At 39.6% G+C, this 27,301-nt stretch overlaps 2 protein-coding genes across 2 annotated transcripts in view; one reads left to right on the forward strand and one right to left on the reverse strand.

Moving 5' to 3' along the window:
* Positions 1 to 4,206, forward strand: part of herc3 (HECT and RLD domain containing E3 ubiquitin protein ligase 3) — a 29,201-nt gene extending 24,995 nt beyond the window's left edge. Inside the window, exons 24-25 of the mRNA XM_042484877.1 lie at positions 44 to 146; positions 1,602 to 4,206. Of these exons, the coding sequence (XP_042340811.1) occupies positions 44 to 146; positions 1,602 to 1,810 (312 nt within the window). The 3' untranslated portion in view covers positions 1,811 to 4,206. The remainder of the gene's footprint in view (positions 1 to 43; positions 147 to 1,601) is intronic.
* A 1,309-nt stretch (positions 4,207 to 5,515) lies between these two features.
* The window catches only part of fam13a (family with sequence similarity 13 member A), a 69,824-nt gene continuing 48,038 nt past the window's right edge, over positions 5,516 to 27,301 (reverse strand). Inside the window, exons 13-26 of the mRNA XM_042485050.1 lie at positions 24,424 to 24,482; positions 24,026 to 24,068; positions 18,320 to 18,473; positions 16,011 to 16,076; positions 13,843 to 14,059; positions 13,300 to 13,441; positions 12,915 to 12,996; positions 12,615 to 12,820; positions 12,380 to 12,463; positions 11,548 to 11,643; positions 10,088 to 10,171; positions 8,472 to 8,668; positions 6,935 to 7,036; positions 5,516 to 6,798 (exon numbers count right to left, since the gene is read on the reverse strand). Coding sequence (XP_042340984.1) covers positions 6,675 to 6,798; positions 6,935 to 7,036; positions 8,472 to 8,668; positions 10,088 to 10,171; positions 11,548 to 11,643; positions 12,380 to 12,463; positions 12,615 to 12,820; positions 12,915 to 12,996; positions 13,300 to 13,441; positions 13,843 to 14,059; positions 16,011 to 16,076; positions 18,320 to 18,473; positions 24,026 to 24,068; positions 24,424 to 24,482 — 1,656 coding nt within the window. The 3' untranslated portion in view covers positions 5,516 to 6,674. The remainder of the gene's footprint in view (positions 6,799 to 6,934; positions 7,037 to 8,471; positions 8,669 to 10,087; positions 10,172 to 11,547; positions 11,644 to 12,379; positions 12,464 to 12,614; positions 12,821 to 12,914; positions 12,997 to 13,299; positions 13,442 to 13,842; positions 14,060 to 16,010; positions 16,077 to 18,319; positions 18,474 to 24,025; positions 24,069 to 24,423; positions 24,483 to 27,301) is intronic.

Raw genomic sequence — 27,301 nt, forward strand, 5'->3', positions numbered from 1 at the left:
AATGGGGAAACGCTTCTCATCAACACGTTTTTTCTCTTTGCAGAATGCTGTTTACAAAGGGGAATATACAGCCACTCATCCAACAGTCAGATTGTTCTGGGAGGTTTTCCACGAGTTTTCTCTGGAGAAGAAGAAGCAGTTCTTATGTAAGCATTTAATTGCCTCATTGCTCAATGTGCATGACAGTTTAATTCTCACGCTCTCACCCAACATGTTATAAATACTGTAAAAAAAGTGCTGTTTCTTTCTGCATGAGAATATACTGCCTGCACACACTCTGCCCTTACCAAAGCCTGATCATGTTGACAGTTATTTCAAGAGCTTTGTGGTAAATCACTGTGGTGTGAAACTGGGTGAAAAGCATGTAAAAGATTAGAGATGAGATAAAAAAAAATTACAAGATGCAGTTACGTGGTCAGATCTGACAAGAGAAGGAAATTTCAGCCATTAGCCTCAGAGTAGGACATCTTGAGGAAGAACACAACAATTTATATATTTAATGGCTAATATTGTTATCACATTTTTTAAACTCAAATATTATTATTTGCCTCAAAAATCTTACATCAGTTGGGCTATATTTTATAGTGTCATAGAAGGTGGAGTGGGTCGTCCAGTAATCGTGAGGTTGGAGGTTTGATCCTCAGCTCTTGCTGCTCATATGTTGAAGTGTCCTTGGGTGGTCATAGACGGTGTAAAAATAAAGGATTTAGCCACAGTGATGTCACCGACTGGTTTGTGGACTCTGGTTTTAGGGCTTTGAGTGTGGCATTTTGGGAGTCACTGTCTTTGATTTTTGGAGCCAGAAGTAACCATATTCAGACAGGGGTTGGAGATAAACCAAAATCCAGTTCTGAGCATAGTTAGCAAGGTGCATTAACCATGGACATATAAAGAGAACGGGATACAGGATTGGAAAGAGGGCCACGGTCATTCTTATGAAAGTTGCTCAGTGGCATATGAATCCAAAAAAAGCGTGTGAAACTACCCGAATCTTCTGCATCATGGGGCCCTTAGAGCAGGCGTACCTGAGACTCTGCTGGCCGAGCAGCTAACTTCCATTTTATTGCTCTGCTAAGTTTATAGGGATAAAAGGCGACCAAAACGTGACAGTTAACTTTCAGAAACTGAAATGCACTGAAATAAACTGCGCCTACACTCTGTTAATCTGGGAGTATGCCATGGTTACATTACCTGACTAATGTAGTAACTTGTCAACAGACAGCACCCAGCTGTAACTCCATGTGGCCATGCTCTTACTTATGCATAACCTTAAGCCTTAGTAAAATACAAACAGGTGACTTATACAAACATTCAACCCCCACACAGTTGTCATGAATTAGGAAATTTCCTGAAGAGACCAAAACTATTTTTTGTACCAGGCTGTAAATGTGTTTGAAGTTTGGCATTTTAATATGGGGGTTTATGAGAATTTAATTTTTCAGCACTGGAGGTTGCAGCTTGGGTGAGTTACTGCTTCCAGCATTTGTTCCAAGTCAAACCAGCATTGTGCTTGGTAGCTCAGAAATGCAGCCATATGTGGAATGCATAAACAATTTCTCTTGTAGTTAATTTTAACTCTGTCCTCTGTCTCCTGCCTGCAGTGTTCCTGACCGGCAGCGACCGTATCCCCATCCATGGCATGGAGAGCCTGCGCATCGTTATCCAGTCAACCACAGCGGAGGAGCACTACTTGCCGGTGGCCCACACCTGCTACAACCTGCTGGACATGCCCCGCTACCAGACCAAAGAGATCCTGCGCCGCCGTCTCACTCGGGCTGTGGAGCAGTATGAGGGTTTCAGCCTGGTCTGATGGGAGGGGGGTTCCTGCAGCAGCTTTAATGCACTTTAACAGCAATACGACCACCTTGTCAGTGTCAAAAGAGTGTAGTGGGGGACTTTGGGACACAGAAAGGTCACTCTCTTTATATGCTCTCACAAGATTGTTAAGCATCTTGAATCTGAAAGGTCTATCTATGTAAATCAGAGTATCATGTTTTCATTGCTTTGGGTGCAGTTTCTCAGTGTTTTAGGACCATTTGAAAGACATGATGTATGGATATTTATTTTAAATGTATGACAGTCCTGAAATAAAAATTACATACCTAAATTTACATGACAACCTGGGATCATGAAAATTAGGTGACCAAAAATCCAGATGAGGCTGAGAAACTCTGACTGTTTGCTTAGTTTTATTTTTGTCTTTTTTTTTTTTTGGTGTGTATTTTATATTCAACTCCTTAAATTCTATTTTCACCCTTAAAGAATTCTGTTATTATCTTGAGACAATATATTGTTTTTTGTTACTTTTACTTAATTAAATAGAGTGGTTATTTTTTGAGAAAATATAAAATCTGTATATATGTATGTAAATAGCACTTTGAATATAATCTTTACCCTTGACATTGGGAGGAGTGTTTGTCCCGCTGATCCTTTTAAATCTGGACACCAGCATGTCCTCTCTGCCTAAAATTAAAGAGGGACAATGGGAGAGTATTCAGCAGGCAGAAAGGAGCGAGGTGAAACATGGTGAATATAATTTGCAATCTCTCTTTCCTTTTTTAGCTGTGGACTACAGAGCAGCTGACTTGAACCTGCATTCAACAGTGTTGCCTTCTACAGCAAAACGTGAAAAGCTGACTTTAAAAGTTGATTTTTAGTGGTAATGTGTGCATGTTCTTGGGTGAAAGCAAAAAAACTGGCATTTATAAAGTGTGACATTTATGGAAATACAGACAATAGCTTCCTGGTGAAGATTTCGATGAGAAGATTTTTCATGGTTGTCCGTGAATTATAAGGTGGCTACTAGCAGCCGCTTAGCTTAGCTCAGTTTAGCTTACCTTAGCACAAAGCCTGGACAGGGGACGAACCGGCTTTTCTGTCTCTGTCCAACGGTAACAAAACCCGCTACTACCACAACTAAAGCTCACTAACTAACACGTTACATCTCATTTGTTTATGTGTACAAAAAACCACAGAGTAAAAACAATGACTCGACGACATTTGCGTATCGGACTGTTTCTTGGCTGCGACCGGTGTTCCGTCGTTTTCTGTGACCCATTAGATGATGTGACAGCATTTAGAATAGGCCACAAATAACGTTAGCCTGGTCACAGGATAGGATGGGTAACAGAATACAGTGTAACACCACTTAAGAAGAGCGTTCTGGAGTTTCCTGTTAGCTTGACAGCTGCTCAGCGCAAAAGTAACGTCATATAACTGGCGCATAATTTAGCATAACATGTAAAATAGTCGTTTTTACACGATTTTTTACGTACAGATTTGATAAATGGGTTAATTTGTGAACGTATTATGCTGATATTCTCGATTTTTATAACGGCCGAATAAAGTTAAACAAGTTATTTCCGTTCTTTCTTGCTAACCTAAACAAAGCTAAGCTAACCGTTTGCTGGCTGTAGCTTCACATTTAATGAAGCTAAGCCAACTGCCAACCAGAGAGCCAGTGAGTGCATGTCCAAAAAATGTCCTTTAACACAAAATATATAATCATTAAAATTAATAATTGTAATTAGTTTGTTTCCAAGTTGCAGATAAGTAAATTCTGACTGTAAATTATTTCTGAGGGGATAACACAATATTTAATAGTCTGGGCAGATGACTTATATTTAATACGCTACTCAGTTTGTTCCAAATCTTGCCCTGAAACTGTATTTATTCCTACAGTTAAACCTCTTAATCCAAATGTTTAATTAGATTGTGCATTGGCGTGAAGTGTGTGAAATGGTCTTGCATATCTACATATATATTTTTTATATATTTCATACATGGAGGTGGAGTCACAGTGACTTGAGACAGTAAATGACTTGAGTGTCCTAACAGGTCAGTCTGACACATCCATTTAGCAATAACAACCTGAAACAGCCCAGTAAAGTAGTGATAACTCTGGGTTGGACATCTAAAGGTCTTTAAACAGTGGACTCCTCTGAGATGATCTCTTGGGACAGTTCATCCTCTTGCTTAGCTCTATACTGCATGTACACACATGTCCAACATGTTCAGTCAGTATTTGTCTAATTGAAGCTCATTTCTCCTGCAGAGTTTAGTCCTATGCAAAGGTTTGTGCAGCCCTTGACTTTTTTGCACCTTTAATGTGCTACAGAAAAATGTGATTTTGCATATTTGTCTGAAATCTTCACAAAGCTCTCTGTTCCAGCCAACTTTTTAATAAAACAATATAGTGTTTCATGACTGCATTATTGGACACAATTTTGTTTAATGGCGCTGTAGTCCATTATATTTACTTTTTTTTGTTTAATCTTTAGACAGTTTACGTGTTTTTAGCTACCTGATATTTCCAGCACACATACAACTTCATTTGTCCATATATAAATTATAGAGCTGGAACAAAACAAAATAATTGATTGCTTTAAATTGTTTTTCAAGCAAGATTTATGCCTCTAAATGTGAGGATTTCCCGCTTTTCTCTTTTTAAGATCATTTAATCTTGATATTTGATTTAATTTAGTTTATTTTATGTCATGACATCTAATGCAATGGTCAATTTGATGTACAATACTGACAACAGATATATATTCTTGCTTTTAAGTTGTGTTGTTAATTAAAATCCAACATCTTCATGCCGGCATCTTGATGTAGGAATAACCACTGGTGGAGGAAGTATTAAGTACTAATACCACTCTGTAAAAATACTCTGTTACACATAAAAGTTGTTGAAGAACATTGAAGATCTTACTTAAGTAAAAGTAAATATAATAAAAAATATATATACTTAAAGCACTAAAAGCAAAAGAACCCAATCCAGAAAAAAACACACCCAAAATAATTTAAAGTTATTCAAAATAAATCTGGAGAAGGCTTAAATGTTTATCAAAAGTAGCTGCCATTAATTTTCTGTCAGTTTCAGCTAATTGATTTATAGTTTTATGCAAAAATCTTAACTTGAAAAGTAACCAGTAACTAAAGTTTTCAGATAAATGTAAAATAAAAAGTACAATATTTCTGTGTGGAATGTAGTGTAGTAGAAATGTAGGGTGGCATAAAAGAAAAGACTTAAAGAAAGTACCTTAAACTTAAGTACAGTACTTGAGTAAATGTACTGTAACATTCCACCACTGGGAGTACAGACATTAGATGTGAGGTATGGAGACCGAACCCAGTGTCCGCAAATTACATAATGTTATTGTCTGCACAAAGAGAAATTTGAACATCATTAGACATTTAAAATATCATCAACCTGATTTTCAGTCCAACCAAAAGTTAACATCTGTCCAATGTGAACAGTCCGAATGTCTTCCTGACATCACACTCACATTCAAAGCAAGCTGCGTCTTTGCCATTTTTTCATATTTTTGGCATTTTATAAACCAAACTATTGGTTAGTTGATCAAGAAAATAATGAGCAGATTAATCAATAATAAAAACAATGATTATTTGCAGCCCTCCTGCAGTTATGTACGGTTCACATGATGAATTTTCTTCTTCTCTGTTTCCACATCAAAACTCAGGCACTCATAGGAAATGCACACAGCCCCAAAACTCAGTAAAAATATGATTTCATTCACATTATATACAAAATACAAATACAATTTATGTACTAAAATGTACACACTCAAAATTCATTAGGCCTTGCCAGTGTTTACATTCAGTAAAAACGAAATTCACACTGATAAATCATCCATTTTGGAGAAAGGAGGGAAAAATGTACTCGCTCACAGAAATGTAAACATACACAAGTGATCCATATTTACAAAAGAGCCAAACAAGCTCCGGAGAGAACGAGAAGGAAACGCAGGCTGCTCCAAAGTCGTCTCACAAACGTTTGCCAGTGTTTATCAGTGTGAGCAGAAACATACCAGTGATTTCAAGACGAGAAATAGCTTATTTGACAGGAAGTAAAAGAGGGAAAAAAGCATGTCGATGCATAAAATATACAGTCAAATGCTTAAGTACCAGTGATCACAAAAATAAGCGTTTTTACTGAATATGAGCTATTTTGGTTCGCAGTTTGTACTCTGAGTCACTGTCTTTGGGATGTATTGAAATTAAAAACCACTTCTTTTAGTGAGCAAATACTCGATTTAACAACTCGAGAAGTAACAAAAGATTATTTCAGATATTATACAATAGTCTGGACTGTAATAGAGAAAGCTATTCATTTAGTGAATACTGTTAAGCTGAGCGGAGTTATACAAACAGTAATGTCTCCCTTACAAAAATACACAAATATCTTGATCGCAAATATCCTTCTTCAAAAATAGCAATAATTTCATATCTGTTATTACACTTACAAGCTTTTACTTTTAAGACTTCTATAGTAAAGTGTGAGCAAAAATAACTTTTCTGTTCCAATAAAAACATTCAATAGGATAGAAATAAATTATTAGCAACAAAAGTGTGATTCAGGGTGTTTGTGAGTGTCTGGAGAAACGTCTTCTTGTAAGCGTGAGGTTTCTGCTGGAAGTGAACTTCTCAGGTGACTTTGTGTCGCTTTGAATCAGTTGTGGGTCGGCGGCTCTCTGCAGGCTCCAGAGGAAAAACCCTGCTGAGCTCGACAGAACGGATTAACAGGCGAACAGTTTTCCTCTAAGTCAGAAACATGAGCGACACAGACGGCAGCGAGAGGGAAAAATCTGATCTTTTCTCAGACAGGGTGAGACGTGTTTGCATCTCTGAAGTCCGTTAAGAGTCTTTTTGCCTCAGATGAACTTAGATGAGTCTCTTTTGCTGATGAGGACTTCCAGCAGCCGCAGTTTGGCTTTAACATGCTTGTATTCGTTGTACTCGACTGACAGCGGGGAGCGGTCCTCCTTCTGCACATTCCTATGGCAACAAAACAACAAACAGTGAGAAACGGAGGTCCAGCTGTGGAAAAGCAATTATGTGTATGTCTGGTCATGATGCCCTCGCTCCCTCTCTCTCTGTCTCTGTCTCTGTCTCTTGCAATCTTGTCTTTTACCTTCCGTTCTGTCTGAAGAACTGTTCCTCAAACTCTTTTAGGTTTTTGCGGAGTCTCTTCTTCTCCTCCCGGGTCTCTTGGAGTTGCTCCACGAGTTCCTGCCTGTGAGAAAAGATTAGAATAGAAATATTTAGGTATCTTACATTATACTATTTAAATGTGTCAAAGGTTTAATTATGCAGGGGTGGAAGTTGTTCTCTGATATTTCGTCACCTAAGAATTATAATATTGCACTTCAAAGTTTTGCATTGCAAATAACATAAATCATATGAATCTTTTTTTGTTTTCTCAATAAAAAGACACAGAAAAAGAATATATGAATTACTCAATTTTGACATAATGATTCTGCTCAAATAAAAATCCAGATACAAAAATGCGAAAATTACATTACATTACAGATAATAATATTCAATTAATAATCTTACTTTAAAGGAGTATTTTCAGCTAATTATGCGTAACCCTTTTGAGGCCATATGCCCATTTTTGTCCTTTTTAGAGGGGACAGGGGATCTTTAGGGGGAGATAGCAGGTAACAGTAAAAGCCTGGGAAAGCTGAGAACCTAATTTGAGATGCAGCAAAACGGGGTGTGTTGAGTTAGATTGACATAAATCTCTGATAAACATTGTGCTTCAGTCAGGTGCCTCTTCAAACTTTGAGTGTGTAAGAGCTTAGATAGAACAATAAGATGGACGTATATAAGGGCCATTCCCAGGCTCAATTATGTCTCATCAGCTGTTGCGGCACCGTTTGGCTCGATGCCATTTGTTACTCAGTTTTGGTGCTAAATTTAAGCGTTTTTGACCACTCGATTGACAAAAATCCTTCAAAATACCACTTTACGACCCCAAAACCTTGAGGAACACCATACCAAAAAATCCATGCTGTCATTTGGAATCAAAAACCTTCGACATTTGGAGATCAGTTATTGAATGGCGAGCACTTCTGTTCTGGAAATTGTTAAGAAATTGTCAATATACCGATGAAAGCCAAACATCCTCTAAATGCTCAAGGTTTGTGGATGTAGAGTTTCATGTGGCATTGATTAACCTAGAGGTGTCAATAAGTAATTTTATAAAGTGAAGTTTGCAAAGCTACAATGGGGGTGACAAACATCTCACATTAATAGAATCGGTCTCATTATATTCACAAGAGTCTCAGATTTTGAGTCATATTGGATTTATGCAATTCCAAAACTGTTTAGGGACCTCGGTATGCAGAAAAATTCAAATACAACAGGCAAAAAAAAAACATCTTTCTACTGCATGCAGCTCCTAACTGCAAGGGAGTGGGCATGTCTGTAGAGGAGAGACTCGTGGGTACAAACAAATTAATTTTTTCTGTATATATTTAGGTCAGATGTCAAAGGACCCCTTTAAAAATGGCCATTCTCTCCTCACCAAAATTTTTCCTAATTTTGTAACGTCTTTTTATCCCCTGAAATAGCCTGAAAGGCTAGCATGTCATGATCGGTACCACTGGATTCCTTAAATGTACCACTGCTGTCATTTTGAGTCTTGTGTCTTTTCAGTAACTTACGTGGTGGCGGAGTGCAGGTTTGACAGCCTCATGTCTGTAACGTTCTTAGAGGGTGAAAGTTCGTCCACAGGCGAAATGAAACCGTCTGCTTCCTCCTCCATGTGGTCCAGGAAGCTGATCACGCTCAGGTCGGGTCGTACAGTGACTGTGAACTGTGTCTTTGAGTCCCCGTCATCCTCTGAGCCGTCCTCTTCCTCCTGCAGAAAACCATAAAGAGGTCAAACGGTGGCAAAGGGTTGAAAAGTGAGGCGGTCGACTTCCAGGCTCAAACACCGCGGTGCATGATGGCCGTGCAGTGTTAGTCACCAATGCTTATAAATCATCATGGTACAGCAGCACAATGCACTTCATGAACCTCGTCTGTAATTCATGTCTGTGCTCATTAGTGAATAAAGACACCGAAAACCAACTTTATGTAATCTGTAAGTCCTGAAACAACTACAGCCAGCAAAATACACAAAGCATAATGATTACGTTTTTGATTAAAGTTTACCCTAAAAACACACCTAAATGGATTAATTGTGCTTTATTACAACTTGAGTCTAATTCTTATAGCTTTGACCAACTTTTCTTTTGCTTATTTTATTACTGTACTCATCAAAGTCATTATTGAAATCAGCAAACAGGACAACATACGCAGTTACATGATCCAACAGGTTGTAAAAGAGCTTGAATATTCATCTGGAATATCTCAACGAGTCGCTCCTAAATCTTTGTTTATTTATCTCTGAAGCTTCATAGATACCGGCTATAATGTTCAAGATCTGATCATTAAAACTTATTTCAAACTGGATGTTATTTAACCAGGTGTTGCTGCAGGTGTCATCCTATCGTTTAGATAGCTTTCTGGCTATTGTGACAATAAAAAAGCACAGAGGCTGCACAGTTCTAAAATAGTTAATTGCAGATGCTAGACCAATAAAACATAGCAATAAAAAAACATAAAGAAAGGTCTGCAAACAGTAGCTCCCTCCTACGGTACTCCTACTCGTTGCTGTATATTTTCCTTACAAACTCAAATATGTATACATATTTTTAAACAAATTACCATTTTTCAAAAATTAGTCAAACAATATTCCCATACACCATGAGACCGAGTACTCCTGATGGGGAATCCGTAATCTGTTTTGTTAGCGGGTATTTTGGGCAATACATTCGAGTTTTCTCTTCATATTATGTTGGACTGACCTGTAGGTTTGTTAAATTCTGTCTGATTCACTGAATGCTTGTGTATTGCACTTTTTTTAAGCCAATGTGTGTTACTAGATCTCAGCAATGAACTTGGTGAGTACAACAATATTATCACTGTTAGAAATGATGGCCAAAGCTGTAAAAATAAGACCTGGGTTGTAACAAACCAGAGTTATCCTTAACACACCACATAACATGTTCTGCTCAAAAATCACACAGCGGTTCAAACATCAAGTCCAGGCAGCTACTGATTCAACGTCTCTACAGGCGCTGGTGGCAGGAAACAGGCAACTGCCAATCAACAGGCAGCAATCACGTTAACTGGAGGGTTGAATGGGAGGTAAATGAAGGTGGAGGTGGGGTTGGAGGGAGGTGGGGGCGGGGCCGGGCAAATGGCGACTGATTATCAAGCAGCAGCTCTTCACCTTGATATCATCGAAGAAAAGTGCGGTTTCGCCCTCGATAATAGGCTGAAGGAGGGGACCTCTGCGCTTGCTGGAGGGAGAGCCCTGTGGTGACGGTTAAGAATGAGGCGTTAACCACGCTGAGACGCTCACGGCAAGGCCACGAGGAAACGCCACCCTACCTTTATGTTTTGCACCAAAATCTAAACAGGTGTTTCACTTATTTTCTCACGCTTGTTCTTTTATTCAACTTAAAGGAATACTTCACGGAGGAGTAGCAAAAGTATTTTGAATGGTGATGTTTTAGCAAAAAATGCATGTTTGGGAAGTACTGAGGATACGACTGGATAAATGATAAATGATGATTATACTCCACAAGTTGTGTGAGTTTGTAAACAGATGCTTTGATATAGTTTTGCTGTTGTTAAACGCAGCTCCCTATGACTTAAATTCATCTAGAGTTTTCTCAATCTTTGGATTCCTTGTTCACCGTGGACACGTGCAAAAAACAAAGTCTTCATAAATTCAGCATAACATTAGGTGAGTAACTGATGTACAAATGGCCATTTCGGGGGTGAAGTATTCCTTTAACACCACCTGATTTCCCACAGGAAGTCCAAATTAAAATTATTTAAAATCCTAATTCAGTTCTAGCTAAACTTTACAAACAGCACTCTGTATAGGCCAAAGCTTAAGTTAATTAACCTATTTATAGCTTCAAACTGTAAAGTACTTTAAAATCCAAACATCACATCTGCTGTACCACAGGGCAATACAGAATAAAAACAAAACAATAAATCTAAAAAGGGCAAGAAAAAGAATATTTCCACCATGTGTGTACCTCTGTATATTTGGTTTAGAGAACAAATTTTTACTTTTTGTGTATTTTCATTATGAAAAAGAGGCAAACATGAGGTGTTGTTACAGGGTAAAAGCTGCATCATAACTCAATGGCAGTGGTCCCAATTTGCATGATGGGGATTAACAGTAGCACATTATATAACGGATATATACAAGAGATCATATCTTACATAATAGAAATGGTTATTAAAGAGATGAGTACACAAATAATATGGAAAAGGAAGTATATGCACTCATTTAAATTTATGTATATGTTCAGCACTGTTTCTCATCTACAATTCAGATTAAACAAGTCAAGAGAAGATGAATATTTCTACAGTTTATGACCCTTTCCTGCACTCAGCTGTTCATGATGTCACGTCCTGTGAACTCAATCCACCACCTACGAGCTGCTTTGCGACCCGAGGACTCACTGAGCTGCTAAAGCTGGACTTAGAGAGGTGGATAACACGTCTGTGGCATGACTGCCACCAGTTCCCACAGTAGGCACTAAAGCCAACATGAGCCGGGATTAAGTGTCTGCAGACGCTTCGACAATGTGGTGATCTCTGACACTCGCAGGACAAAATGGGCAGCTGTGGAGGAAAATGGAAAAAAAAGAAGGGAGGGCTGAGACTTACGATGACGGGGATGGAGGAGGCTCTGCACAGGATCTGCTTCACCAGGCGATATCTGTCATACAGCGGCTTCATGATTTGCCTCTCACTCTTGGTGACCTGAGGCAGAAAGGAGGGACACACCTTGTTAGCACAGCATTAGCTTGTTTCTGTCCTCCTCTGCCTCCCTACAGAACAACAAGCCACAGCGCTAACATAACACAAAATGACAGCTAACCCACACCGGCCCTTAACAGGCTTGTTCTTCAGAGCGTGAAGGTCGTTAACCACAAACCACGGAGGAACACAGCGTGAGGAGGTGACACAAAGGTCAGCTGCACTTCCTTATATATGACAATACTAGTGAGGGATTAGACAGCAAAATTACTGGAATTGGATTGGTGTCCAACATAAAAAAGAGTGTTTTTAACTCATTTACTGCTCCAAATTCAGCAGACTTATCCTCTAAAAGCTGTGGTGACAAATGACCTGTATTGTAAAAGCATAAACTGACACAAATAAAGATATAAAGAAACAAAAAGCACATCCATGTTTACATTTCACACACACACACACACACACACACACACACACACACACACACACACACACACACACACACACACACACACACACACACACACACACACACTGTAAAAGCTTAACCACAAGAACACACTCTGGTTCAACACATTATTCACCCTTGACCTGCAATCTGGGTCATAATGAAGTGCTGGACAGCATGTTCTCATGATTGGGCTGACATGGCTGGCAGGAGATCTGATGTGCACTTGGCCTTTTTAGGAGGCTGTGTGTGTCTTTTTGTACGTGTTTGTTTGTTTGACAGAAGACTTACTGGTCGACCGTGTATGCTCTCATAGTAGAGCAGAGCTTTCTGCAGGGCGACTTTCTCCGCTCCGATCTGCTCCCGTGTCATATCCTGTCAGGAAGTGAAATATCAAAACATTTCAGAAGTTAGTTCCGCCTGCTTTAAAATGTATGCTGATTATCTTACACCAAACATCCATTTGCTGGATATGCTGGCTGATATTTTATTTATTTGTCATTGTGAGTGTGTAACGCAGTCGTACCTTGATGTCCTCGGGGCGGTTCACTTCCTCCCTCTTCTCCTGCAGCTTCTTCAGGATTGTCTCCAGGCTGCTCTCCACCGGAGGCTTCGGCACTTTCTCTTGCTGTGGTTTCTTCTCCAGCTGAGAGCCAAAGCTTTTGGGCAGCGTGTTGCTGCGCTGGCGGGTCAGAGGTGGCAGGTCTTCTTCAGACTTCATCAGCTTGTTTTCTGAAGAGGAGGAGGAAGAACAGGAAAAATATGTATGAGCATTGTTGACCGTAGTTTTACATCATAATAGACAGTTGTGTTAGGGATTTCTTACCTTTTAGCTCTTTACGAAGCTTTGCCAGTTCATTAACCCATCTTAGCACCTCTGGGTTTCCAGCTTTATCACTGTGGGAGGGCTGGATGAACAGAAAGAGAAATAGGACAGATGAGACCATATGAACCAGCAAATAATTCACGCTCACGTGAAGGTAATTTGACCATAATTCTTAAGCAGAGCTCTGTGTGGTCTTTTTATGAGGAACCTGGCCATAAAAAACAGTCGCAGACCTCTAATTCTGTATTTACAATTAGATTTATTAAGTCATGGGTGTCTCTTTAGACAGTCAATGTCTTCTTTTGTGGTTTGTAAAAATGTCTTTTGAGTCAGATTTTGTTATTTTCAAGGTGATAAATTTAGTGCTCGTTACAATTGTACTTACCCTGTATTTCCGCTCCTCTTCAAACCTCTCCTCAAACCTGTGGATCTTCTTTCTCAGTACGTGGATCCTCTTTGTGATCTGAGCGGACGTCAGTTCCTCTTTCTCATCATCGCAGGAGCCAAGAGACGAACTTCGCCTGCGACTGGAGAGGTAATAATACTCATAAAATACTTTTACCCTCCAGTGAAAACCAAGTTTTTATTATTCTTTATAAAGCCACATAATGTTTTTTATATGCTCCAAGACATATCATGAGCCAACGCCATGGCAGTTTCTGCCATGGAACTGCATTGAGTCTCACAAACACAGATTCAGACAGGCACTGTTTGGTACGTCAAAGAACTAAGGAACCAATCCTGTCAACAAGCAAGGGGTATCAGAGGAGAAGTAGGTGTTGCAACGAATCAGTATTTTGCAAGTTAAGTTTTATTTTCTCCTCAACTTGTCACAGCTGTGGATCAGGAACAAGGTTTCTCTAACATTCGTCACACATTATGAGTTGTTTGAAAACGTATTTGCATCTCCATAAATAAACAAGTTTACCTAACAAAAGAGTGTGCGTTTGGTGGTGAGGGAGGCACTTCAGTGTCGTCAAGGTACTGCTGGCACTGTCCATAGGCGTAGAAGCGTGGGGACAACATTGGGTCACTGTCCTCTTCCAGCAGCTGGCGGATCAGACGTCCCCCGGCGTGAGGGGACAGTCGAGCTTCCTCTCGGTCCATGCTCTCCCTCTGTAGTGGTGAGAACGCTGGGACTGGTTCTGAGAAACACAAACAACAAACAGGCTTTGTGTAAAAACGTGACACTTGTTCTGCTGTCAGAGAAGAGAGGACATTTGTCACAATGCAAAGGAAAGACAGGTTAGTCCAGAGTTCTTGGAAATGTGGTGAACACCAGCCAGTACACAAAAAGCTTGCCTTAGTACAACAACAGCAGATTCACCATATTGTCAACAAGAGGACTGTAGCTACAAAATTACATAAGAAAACACAGCTTACTCTGCAGCTGAGTTCAGCAGCATTTTCTGGACTATAAATTCAGTATCATATCTGCAAATTGAATCTGAATCCTTTCATGTCTTGTATCAAATCTATTTAAGTTGTTTTTTTAACCAGATACAATTAACTCAAAAATTGAGCTACAACTAAAATTTCGGCATATAGGTAACTTATATGTTGTTTTTAAATGACTTAATCAATGGAAGGTGTCTGTTTTTTATTTTTTTTTGCTTTTCAATTTTTTTTCATTATTAATTACAGATCACAGATTATTTTCTCAATAAATCTATTAATTGTTTGCTCTATAAAATGTCAAAAAATAGTGAAAAAATACTGAGGTGTGCACACTCATGCACAAGTAAATTAGCGTGTTAATGTGAGTGTGTGTTAAATAAAAGTTTTTGTTTTTTTTTAAATCATGTATCAAAATGTTCTGAAAAAGTCCAACAATATGTTCAGTTTCTAAGGATCAGCACATATTCTCTTCCAAGACACTAAAGTAATTTATCTCCCTGCTAAAGTCGTTTTGGATGCTCTATGTCGATGTAAAACTCTCTGGACGTGGCAAAGCTCTTCAAAACCGTCATGGGACAAAAAGCCTTCCTGTGGGGCTCGACGGTCACAGATGATGTTCCGAAAATGTGGGTGAGACACGCCCACTCTCCCTCTCTCTGTTCATTTCCTGGTTACAGTCTCCACTCTGGTAATAATTATGTCTGTTGAAAATAGCCAAGCAGATACCCCCTGACAATTTTCAGGCTATTAATAATGCCTGACTCTCTGTGGGATAATGTCAGGGCATGACCCCTGTTGAGAGGTACGGTGATGAGTTTGTGTTTAAGTTTCCACTCTGCATGGTGAGAGATAAACATGGTCTGTATCTGTCCAAGCACATGTGCATAAGAGAAAGACCAGACAGAGAAATATCAGGTTGTTGATGACAGTCGAGAGTGTTATAATAAGACAGGAAAATTCTATAGAAACTCTGCGAAAACATGAAACTCAGCAGGAACAATAAAGTAGATTTCATGGAAAAGGCGAGACCTATTACATCAGGTGTCAGGAGACTTTAGAAATATACAGAGGAGTTGTAACACATGGAGAGATGGAGGGAGATAAAAAACAAGCTCTGAGGGAAACCAACCGTCAGTGCAAACATTCAAGGTGTCAGAAAGCACACGTGTAAATATGCACGCCCAGTTTAAAACTTCACATGCATATTTTTCTTAGCTGGGCCAAACGAGAAGCAACTTAGATCAAATTACAGCTGTGGTCCCACGAGTCCTCCTGTACTTTTACATACGTGCAGTTTAACACGCAGCAACTCTCTGGCATGTTAGTGCTCGCTCACAGCGGCAGGTGAGACTCTCAATCACGTCGAATGTCCTCCTTTGAGGTCTATTATCTTGCTCAGAGTGCAGAGAAAGGAAGCTGGCCACAGAGGCTCAATGGCATTTGAAATTAATCCTTTAAATCAACCTCTTGCTGATGGTTCAGGATTAACTAGACTAATGAAACAAAAAAAAAAACATGCCAGTTTGCCATTTTGCTAAAGGTTGCTGAGAGTGTGAGACGCTCGGCCACAATGTTCAAGATCATTCAAGCATGTTGCCATGCAGCGGAAAAGGTCATTCAGACAGCCTTTTCTTTCTTTCTCTCTGACGAGTTGTTTGCGGCAAAGCCAGTCAGCACCGATGGTAACACAACACTTACCATCACAACAACTTGTGTGGAAAATTCTTTTGAAATCAAGGAAAGGGGTGTTAAAGAATGGTGAATCTTGAAAAGAACAAGAGAAGGAAAAGACAAGATGAAGGACTGAAAACAAAGAAACAGAAGGAAGAAACATGCCTCCTTCTTTTTGCAATCAATATGTGAAATCAAAATAACAACCATTCCCATAAATCTAGTTAATGAGACATATGAGCTAAAGACTCTTGATGAAATGCGCATTAATGTCTTTCTACCATCGCTGGCAAGGACAGAGCAACAGCAAATATCAGGTCAGCATGACAGGCGCTGGCACAGAGTGTACTGGGACAAAGGCCTCACACCACTGCCTAATGCCCTCACCAACCCACATGTCCATTTGTACAGTATTACACCTTCTGCACAGTGTGCACTCACAGTACTTACTACCATTATACCACGTTATTAACTACTTATTCAGCTTTTCCTGATTTGCCAGAACACAAATCCCTCTTTGGCTTTCCTACATTTACACAATTGCAGTTTGTCCAGTAGCAAGCCCAGCTCACACTCATGCTTCTAGGGACCTGATATATTCGTACACCTAAAGGAGATACTGTATTGTGTGTGAACGGCCTGTCACAGCCAATCATGTAGGCTCCCTGTGGTGTCCTCGTTGCCATGAACTCAGTTATGTATCGAGGACAGAATGTACGGGAAAGAGAATAGCCAAGAAAGAAACACACAAGGCAAGTGATCCAACAAAAAAATATTCTCATAATATCAGAAACAGCCATCTGGACTGTAAATTTCCTCGCACTGTACAGGAGTGCCCTCTGCTACCTTCTACCTCAAGCAAATTTCATTTTAATTACAAGCACATGCTGTGTACGGACTGAGACAGCTAATCCAACACCACACCTTTATAAAGACTACAGAAACAGTTTGTTGTCTCGTGCTGCAAATACTGCACGCAGCAACAACAACAACAGCCTCTCACTGTTGTTTTTCCAGGTCTCACATTTGACCACTAGAGAGCTCCATAAAACATGCAATGGTGTGTTAATGCTACACACGAGACTGCTGAACTTGAAAGATTTATTGCATGGAACATTTTGCTCTGAATGCCACATCAAACAGGAAACAGTGTTGGTGGTAGTGGTGGGTGTGAGGATCAAGGCTTGCAGCGGAAAAAACATGCCGCGACATGCCCTTTGACTGTATGTAAGTGTGAAATGAACCTGTTGGATATCATTCCAGCGTACAGTTCAACAAAATGCATGGCTTTCACTTCTCAACACGGATACCTCCACCCACCTCCGCTGTGTCGCAATGTCCTAACACAACAATCACAGTACTCAGTGCACAGCGATTGTGCATGGTTTCCTTTCTCCACAAACACCAACACTGCTGCATAAACAAACACACGAAATAACAAACTCAAAAGAGGCCTGAAAGCAATACGGAGGAGAAATAATTCAGCGCTCGTGACTGTTTCTGCAAACTCTGCATTAGAAATGATGGAAATATCCTGACATACTTCATTAGATGCATTTAAATCTGATATTGTGCAAAGCTATTGATTGCAAAATCACCATCACTAATCATTCAACAAACATTTAGCAACATCAATTTTAAACAGCCTTTTACATGGAGTCTGAACATTTAAACCAGGATCAATACCTCTCTGAATGCAAGCCAAGTTTCTATAGCCAGCTGACTGGTACACTGTTATCACCAGTCCTATTAATGATTGATTTCTGACTGGGAATTACAGCTGCAGCTCAGTCTGGAAACAATTCAGTGCCAAAAAATGCCAAGTAACTGATAGAGTCTGGTTAAAAAAAAACATCAACACTGCTCTTTAAATAAAACCACAGGAGGAGCTCTAAACTTAACTACACCTTCATATTTTCTCCTGAGAGACAAATACAAGATTCAAGGTTCCCATGTGGTCTAATTCAACAGCAGCAACAAAACAACAAACTGCGGTGCTGCTTTAAACTGCCAGCCGAGCAAACAAGCAGGGCTCTAGTGTGTGTTTTTCGTCCAGATATAGGTGGCTAGAGAACTTAAGAGGATCTTTTACAATTAAATCCAGCAGGAGAGGCAGAAGGAGCTGCATCAGGAGGAGGAGGAGGAGGAGAGGCAGCAGAAGGTGTGCAGCTGCTACCCAGACACCCATGTGCAGAGCTGGGCTGAGGGCAGCGAGTGGTCTGATTGTGTGAAAAGGTGTGTATTCCAGATATTTTGGACCTATTTAGAAATAAAGTACTGCATGTGCGAGAAAAATCAAAGCATAAAAACAACAGTTGGATGGCCTGTAGCTTTACCTCCCCAGTTGTTTTCCTCAGTAAGTGCTGTCAGGTCCAGCCGGGGCACATCCTCACAGCTCTCTCGGTCGGGGTCCGAGCCTCGCACCTCTCCGCCACCAACCCTCCTCGTCTCACAAGTGACAGGTGACTCCTGGATCTTCATCCTTGACGTCTGTACAACCATCAGAGAAAAGAAAAGAGCGCTCAACGACGATGACCAGCCTGCGAACACACTCTTTAAGTTGAGCCACTCACTCCCACAGACTAGCCCTGCCCTAGCGGAGGGGGCTGGTCCCTGCTGGGGATTGGCTGGCTCTGCGGCCAAAACATCCGCCCATCTGTCTCAGGCTGTGTGTGAGAGAGCAGGAGTGGATTGGCTCCGCCTCGTTTTTCACCCCCCTGGAATCCCTCACCCCTCCCTTCCTCTCTCCCTCTCTTATTTTCTCTCCCTACAGTAGTCCTCCTTGCTTTCTTTCTTGCCTGACATGCATATATTCCCCACCCTGGTGCTGCTCTGGACTTGTTTGTTTCACAGCAGCAAGGGCAGTGAAGAGGGAGGGGTCGATGGGGTGTTAGAAAGAAAGAGAGGGAGGGAGGAGGTGAGGACAAAAAAAGAAAACAGATTGTGAGCCAGCACACGTAGGCTGACAGGGTGATTTTTTTTTCTCTCACTATCTGTCTCTCCCTGCAGACAAACATCCAGCTTAAAGCAGAGATATTACATGCAAGCCTTCTTCTCCAGCACCTCATTACTTCTCCCACTGTTTACCCTTCACCCACCAGCTTCTCCTCTCTCTCCTCCTATCTCAAACTCCACTTTACTGATCCTCAATCAAAGCTGTGTAATCAAATTCTAGTGTAATGTAAATAATTTGGAGGAAACAACATACTCAGCGGGTCATGTATTTAGAATGTGTCCATGGATCACTTAGCACTAAGCCCATGGGGTCCTATTTCCTCTGTCTGGGCGTGGGACCAAGCTATTTTTAGGAAAAACAGATCAAGACACACTGCTACTAGACCTCATAAATGCCACAGACGGCTTACAGGAAGGGGTGCACTTGAATCTGGTTACAACAGCCCTTGTTTTGTTTTTTTGTTCATGATACTAAGTTGTTGTTGTTGTTGGCAGGTTCATAAGAGATTACGGTGCAGCTGCATAATTAGTTTCAGGTGTGTGTGTTTGTGTGTGTTTTTGGGCGGCTGAAAACAGGAAGTTATCACATCTCCTCAGCTGTTTCAGAAGAAATAACTTGAAAGTGACAGGAATCACGTAGGACACAGAGTGGCATTAGTGGCCAGGGAAAGTGCATACTGTGATCGCAGAAATTTCCCCCTGAGTAACTCTTACCGTCACTGTTTGCAATTTAAGTGCACCTCCCCCCCCGCTTTCCAAGCACCTCCATAAATAAGTACATCCTGCACCAGCTCACTTAAACACCATTCAAGATCCCGTTATCACAGATCACACATATTCCTTTAAATAACAGAGCACTAATGCTCTTTTGCATCAGCTTCTAGACTCAGTGTACACACAAACACATCACCAGTCAAACGAATAAACAAACAAACAGTCAAACTACTCTTTTCAAAATCAATAAATAACTCAACTTTTCTGTGCTGCATCGGACCAATATATGCTCGTGCTGGTGGGTGACGTGATGTAAGCTTGGCTGTTTAACACAATGGCGAACAGCTGGCAACAGACCATCTCATTTTACACTTAAACAGGGCACTGAAATATGTCTAGGTGAGAAACGGGCAAATCAGTAACAGAATTTTGGTTTAAATTTGATCAGCAATGTTTAGTTTTACTGTTTGATTTGAGTTATTTAGCCTTTTTACATACAGGAAACAGTATGGCTCTCCTAGGTGTTATGTTCTTGTTTAACTGGTAAACACTGGACTTAAATATGTTTCTGAAGAGTTTTAGGGCCAGAAATAGGCATGCAGTAACCGAATCTTGGTTTGTTGTTGATCAGCACCGGCTTGTTGGGGTTGTGTTTGTGGTGGCAGCATACAAAAAAGTGCAAGTACAGCCCTAGAGTCAGCAAAAATTGCTACATTTCATGTCAACCGGCAGATTTGAGCTGAGCATTGAAATCTGGGTGCTGTTAAGCTGGAGGTAAGTTTACCACATTCTGATGTTATGATACAAAGCTGGCTGAAAATCTGCAAAGTTATCTCTTTAAGGTATTGGTTTTGTTCAAATTGGAACCTCTTTTGGAATTAATAAAAAAACATTCATAATGAAAATGTTGCCGATTTACAAACATTTAAAGATTTATCATTACATCCTCGTTCATTAACATAACGGCAGCCTGTTCTCAGGTATCCATTATTAATCAGAACATTTTTGATCACAGGAAAACTTGTTAATTATCACCTTGTGTCTGCTTTGTTCTAAACTGATGCTTGTTAACTACTGCACTTTAAGTGCCATCTTGTTAAGTGCTACCATCATGCAATCAAAAATATGGAGTCATTAAGACTTTGAAACAGAAGAGTCTACTGGGTGAATGTTATGTTGAGTTATGGTCTCAGAGGTAAGAGATGTCCAGACCGAAAAACATCTTGTCACATGACAGATCTACAATTATATCATCTGCTTGTCAGACTCAAGGGGCCAAAGTTTATTCAGCAAGCTGCACTGTAGTTGTCAAATACTTTTATATGCAAATGATTCATTATCACATTTTGACAAAAAGACCTGCATGTTTGAAGAAACGATAACTTTATCTTTAACTAAATCAGCGACATCAGGCAGAGTAGAGTGAACAATGTAAAACCGCTTCAAGATATTCTGACGAGTAATGCAGAGGATAAACAGGAGCACAGATGTTGCAAGCTCAGTGTGATCCTGCTGTGTTCAACTATAACACACACACACACACACACACACACACACACACACACACACACACACACACACACACACACACACACACACACACACACACACACACACACACACACACACCACTCTGTGTGGTGGAACATCAGCTACTGTGTTAGCTGAACCACACTCGAGTCCCGATTACATCATCATGAGAGGTCCAGCTGGTGCAAGGGAGGGGTGAGATAGACAGAGCTACTGGGTGTGTGCATGGGGAGGGGCGGGGGGGCATTAGACAATGATTAAGCTGTGTTTGGGGGGCTTACACACACAGTGTACAAACACAGTGGAATTTAAATTTAAGGGGGCCTTTTGCTGAGATGGCACACACCCGAGCATGTAACCTTGGATACACACACACAAATACACACACACACACACAAATTGTGGAGGATTTGGCCTGACATAAACATCCTGTCTGATTGCTTTGTTTTCTTTTTGCCCTCTTACAACATCATTTATGTGCCTGCACACTCACTTTCTGTGCAGCTCACCAAGTAAAAGTTTCATCTGCTACAAAATAAAATCTATTCTAATGTTTATGTCACCATATTATTTACATGCCAATGTTGCAGTTATGTTTTAAGACAGACAACCTAGCCTGCACATTTGAGCTGCTTAAAAATCTGCAGCTGTCACTTCCGGCTTTCAGTTTTCTATAGTTGTGGGTACAACATGTTCACTCTGTGTTTAGCCTGGCACACTGGTCAAAAACACTTTCTTGCTCCATAAACTGATTAACTTTTACTGGCTATGACGTAAATAAAATCCATTTCAACACTATTAAGTCGCTAAATACACAAACATATTTTAAGACACTAACATACTTCAATACAAAGTCACCAACACACTAAGATTAAGGGTTTGTATATTTCATAAATATAAAAGATGCGAAACAGGTGTAAAGCAGAGGTTCTTTTTATAACTCGTCATCATTCATAAATAATCATAAATCGGTCGACTAGTTTGAAAATTGATTATTTGATCAACCATTTAGGTTATATATTGTCAGAAAATTGTCACAAATGTGTCTGATGAGTCCAAGGAGATGCTTTATTTTGTGTGACCAACGTAGAGCTGCAACAGATAATTAAGTTATTGTCAACCAAATAATGTGATAATCAATTAACCAGTTTGATTAAAGAGTTGAAATTCTGCTTCTTAGATGTGAATGTTTTCTGGTTTCTTCACTTGTCTATGAGAGTAAATCAAATATCTTTCTGAAAAAAAACCAAGACATTCAAGGACATAATCTTGGATTTTGGTTAACACTGACTGACACTAATCAATGAATAGAGAAAATAATCAACACATTAATCGACAGATTAATTGACAAATTAATCGACAATGATCGAATAATCGAATGATCTAATAATGAATAATCCTAATTTCTGCCAGATCACAAAATTACTGTATACATAAGTCAAATAGTCTAACAGTGCCAAGAAATAATGTATATATCAGATGGGTATATGAAAAATCTGCAGCAGGTGAAGAGGTCACCATGCACACAGAATCAGCACATTACTAATCTAAATAACTGCAGCTCAGAGGAGGACAGGGATGGCCTGATGCTAACAATCATGTCTGTGTGATGACCCGGACTTTAATAACCAGCTGACAGGCTGTTGGACCTGCCTACTCTCAGATCGGCGCCATGCCGGTGCCAGATGGCCGCTCAGTAGCACAGTGTTGTGGTGGTGGCAGAGCTGCAGCCTCAGAATCCATCTGGCCTGCTTAAAAAAGATTCAGCATATTGGTGCAGCACTGCAGGATTCTGTTCAGTGTCGAGGTCCAGATTAAACCAGGAGACGAGCAGATGGAAAAGGTGACTTGTTTTATTCTGCTTGTACTGACAGCAACACAAAACTTCAAATCAAAAGTACGGGCCTTTCCACAATGTTCTGAACAGCTGGGTGAGGAACTACTGTTTGTTTAAGATCAGTGGGAAAATCCCTTTATGCACAAATGCTAAAATCTTTCCTTGTCAAAAATGAAATTTTATCTTTCTGTGGAACTGCAGAAGAATTTCTGTCAAAACAGTTGCGGAAGTGAAACAAAACACTGCTGAGTAACATGGAGTTATGAAGTTCAGTACCACAGAACCTATTAAGTGCTTTTCTTTTCTGTTTGCCACTGCTTCATGTTAAGTCCCGGGGTATTCTCATCTCACACAGCAACTGCACTGCATTTTTTTATTCCTCTGTTTTATTTTAATTTAGGTTATTTTATTTTACTATTTTGTTTTGTTCATGTGAAATCAAATGGTGTCTTTTTATTCTACCTTGTGATAATTTTATATCTTGTTGTAATGTCTTTTTGACTTATTTTACAGGGTATCATTTGGATTATTTTTTTTATAGAAGATATCAAAGCAATCGTTTGTTTATACTTTTTTGAAGGACAATCAACATTTTTCTTTATAAAGCAAGTGAAACATTTTGAATAAATGTTATTTAAACAAAAACTCAACTTTGCTTAAATGGCAAAGTCTAAGACTTGTGAAATTATTCAAAATCAGGAAAGTTTTTGTAAAGAAAAGTACAAGTCTGTGCAAGCATTTGATGTGTTTGGAACTTGGCAGTTTTTGAAACTTGGTGCCGCTGACACATTTCAGTCAGAAATAAAAAAGCATTGAAATTCAACACCCAGCCCTTCCCTTTCTTCAAAAGCCGTCTCCCTACAATAGGATACTCTATTTTTCTCCAGCAGATGCACAGCAGAGCAGATCCACTATGTGAAGAGTGACAGGAAGAGGGCTGAAACAAACAATGCGACCTAAGAGACAGAGAGACTCAAAGGAAAAGGAAATATCAACTTGAACCTACCTGTGTAGGAGAAGGAAGGCCATCTTTTCTTGAAATGTTATTCCTAAAAAATGCGACAGAGAAAACAAATTAGCAAAAGAAGCAATGACTGATCACACAAAGCAGTCAGAGACCTTATGAAACCCCTCACAGTTTACACATGCACATATTTTAGCTGCCTGTCTTGATCAGATAAAGTGCACATCATAAATATGACAGTATTCCACACAGATCTCTGAAGATAACACCAAGAGCTGCAGACAGTAGCTTATCAATGTAAAAACAGCATTTAGCTAAAAGGTGCAACACCTGCTTTGAAGGAAAACTGAAAATGGTGAGCAATTCACCAAATGTAATGATGTGTTTAATAGTCTTTTTACCTGACCAAAGGGATCAAGCTAAGATTTTGAAGAGCTTACCCTTTCTGAAATGTGTCCATGTGGCTCGCTCCAGGTCTCTCACCAACACACTCTTTGAACTGCAAAAAGACGAGCACATTTTAAACATTAATTATCTACAAAGCTGATTTTATGACCAGTATTTCCATCAAAATGTGTAAAACGTGTAAAACACATGTAAAATGTTTAAAACAAAAATGTTTAAGATACACTATGCAGAGTTTTCCTAAATAAGAATGCATCGACTCATTCAAAAGTAATCCTCTAATCATCATGTATGGCCCAGTAGAAGTGTGTGTTGTATTTATCTACAGAGACTCCTCAGCCCTCTGCCTTTATTTTTAATTTTCTTCATATTTAGCTGTGTTTGGGATGTACATGCACACAGCACTCACTTAAGTTCAGGACCTTCTAAAAAGGAAAGGATCAGGTGCAAGACTGTAAGCAGTACACTTCAAAGGGGAAGCTACGTAAATCGCAGACACAGTGCAGAAAAAATGCAAATATAGTAAGGTGAAACACCAACACAAGTGAATCTAGGGTTGATTTCACAGTTTTCGCTGGCAGATGTGTTTACAAACAAAAAAAAAAAATCTTGCACAGTATACCTATGACAAGCTGGCATACACATGGGAAGATCCCTTTTAGTTCTTGGTCATGTGAATTAAACAAGGAACTTTATTAACCTTTCTGGATGCTAAACCGTAAACACTGAAAACCTGGAAATACATTTTCTCTTCACGTTGCCTCAGATTTCATGGTAATTATTCCATCAAATAGATTGAACTCAAAACCATAAATTTGAGCCACATAACAGTGCTAGAGGAAAACCCAGTGGATCACCAAATCTATACGGATTAATCATCTGGGACCCATGAATGTCAGTCCGTTTTGTAGTTGTTGAGATATTTTAGTCTAGACCAAAGTTCGGCACCTCCCGTCGACATCCACAGAGCAGCTAGCATGACTACAAACATCCAGTCAAAGACACAGAGGCTAGAGACTAGTGTGGGAGTTTAAGCATTAAATGTATTAACTTTGACATAACTATAAAAACATGTAAAACAAATAACGCTGTTTATATTGTATCATGCTGTGTCGCTCTACAACGAAAGGCATCAGACATGAACGACCAAGATGCTTTCAGAGCTCCCAGTTACCCTCAGTGGCTAGCAACATAACAAGCGCACATTTACAGAGATGGCTGTTCACACCGACGGAGATGTGAGACCCTCACTAAAATCAAACCTCTGCCGTCAGCCACTTAGCACCACACTTGCCCGGCTAATCATGATTATGCATATAGAGTGGACCATTAGTGTGTCAAGGCATCGAGTGTCACCCGGACTGTTACATAAAGGACTGCAGTGAGGATTCAGTTTCTTGAGTATGTAAACTGATTTCCATCAGTTGGTCCACTGAACCTAACATTGGGACACATGATTCATGAGCCAAGAGTGAATAATGTGACCCGCTTTAATGTAGCTGTGGTGTAAGAAGAGTCTGCAGAGAATGGATTATGTTACTGAAGCTACATGGTTCACACCACATCAACCTTGTGACTTTGAGTGCTTTCACACACTCCTCGTATAGACTCTACTACACCACTGCTGGGTATGACTCACTGTATGTTTGGTTGGCAGGCGAGAGATAGCTGGCAGAGTATTTTATCATCTGATCATACTCCTAACTCTTCACCTGGGTGCTGAGATACAGTAGCAGATTGGTCAATGTTTACATACAGTTTCATTTAGGTTTTCTTAGTCAAAGAAAACAAATTAGTTAGGCCTGCAATTTCTTCATTTCCTCAATGACTCCACATTATTGCAGTTTTCCACATGAGTTTGACATCACTCTGATGAATCAGACAATCGGAACTGGTGCCCACATTAAAGCGGTTCCTGATTCCCATCCTAGTGTCAGGGCTACAATTAAGGATAATACTTGATTAATTTACTGATTAGTCAATTGATAATGGATGATTATTCTATTGTTCAGTGAAATGTCAGAGAAGTGGTGTCTTCAAATTGCTCTTTTTGTAAGACCAACAATTCGACACTGAGATATTTAATTTAAACTGATATAGTCAAATCACCACATTTGAGAAGCAAGAATCAGTGTTTTTAATTTGTATCTTTTTGTTTGAAAACTGACCTTAATAATTAATCTGTTATCAAACCTGCCACCAATTAACTATCTGCCTGATGACTGATTAATCAAACTAATCATTTGCCCTCTGGCATGTATTGATACAACATCTAAGTCCAACTACAAACGAGGAATATAAATGTTTTCTATAAATACCAAAACTTTTTTAAAGAAAAGAAGGCAAACAAAAAATGGTAAACGTTTTCTAAAAAGCCAAAACTTAGCCTAAATAATATGCAGTGTTTGATTTAAATCTTTAACTTTATGGATAATGACAAAGCAAATATGAGTACAAATTTAAGTGATCATTTAATGTTAGTTTTCAGTGCTGGACAGCATTTGACATTTGGTGCTATGGAAACATTTCAGAAGGGACCAGGAAGTCCTTGTAATTTTATATCACAATATTAACATATATGATAATACATTTTGTAAATATTTAATTAAAAAGTGTTTAAAGACAAAATAACCAGAAAGGGATGATCTGGTTTTTGCCAAATCCTTTGACTGAAATACCTGAAAAATCAAGATGCTTCATCAAAGTGATGCACAAATCCTGGAAACTTAATAAAACCTTCTATAGGCTTCAGAGAACAAAATAAACTCTCAAAAATGACATTAAAGAAGTACAATAATTTCCCTTTATATGATACAAACACAAAGCACTCAACGCTGTGGTCTCAAGTACCCGCATGACAACTGTTGCTCTTTTGTGCATCATCTTCATCTTCGCTGGATAAAATATGCAGTT

This window comes from Plectropomus leopardus, chromosome 4 (genome assembly GCF_008729295.1).
Source record: "Plectropomus leopardus isolate mb chromosome 4, YSFRI_Pleo_2.0, whole genome shotgun sequence".
NCBI classification, from domain to species: domain Eukaryota; kingdom Metazoa; phylum Chordata; class Actinopteri; order Perciformes; family Serranidae; genus Plectropomus; species Plectropomus leopardus.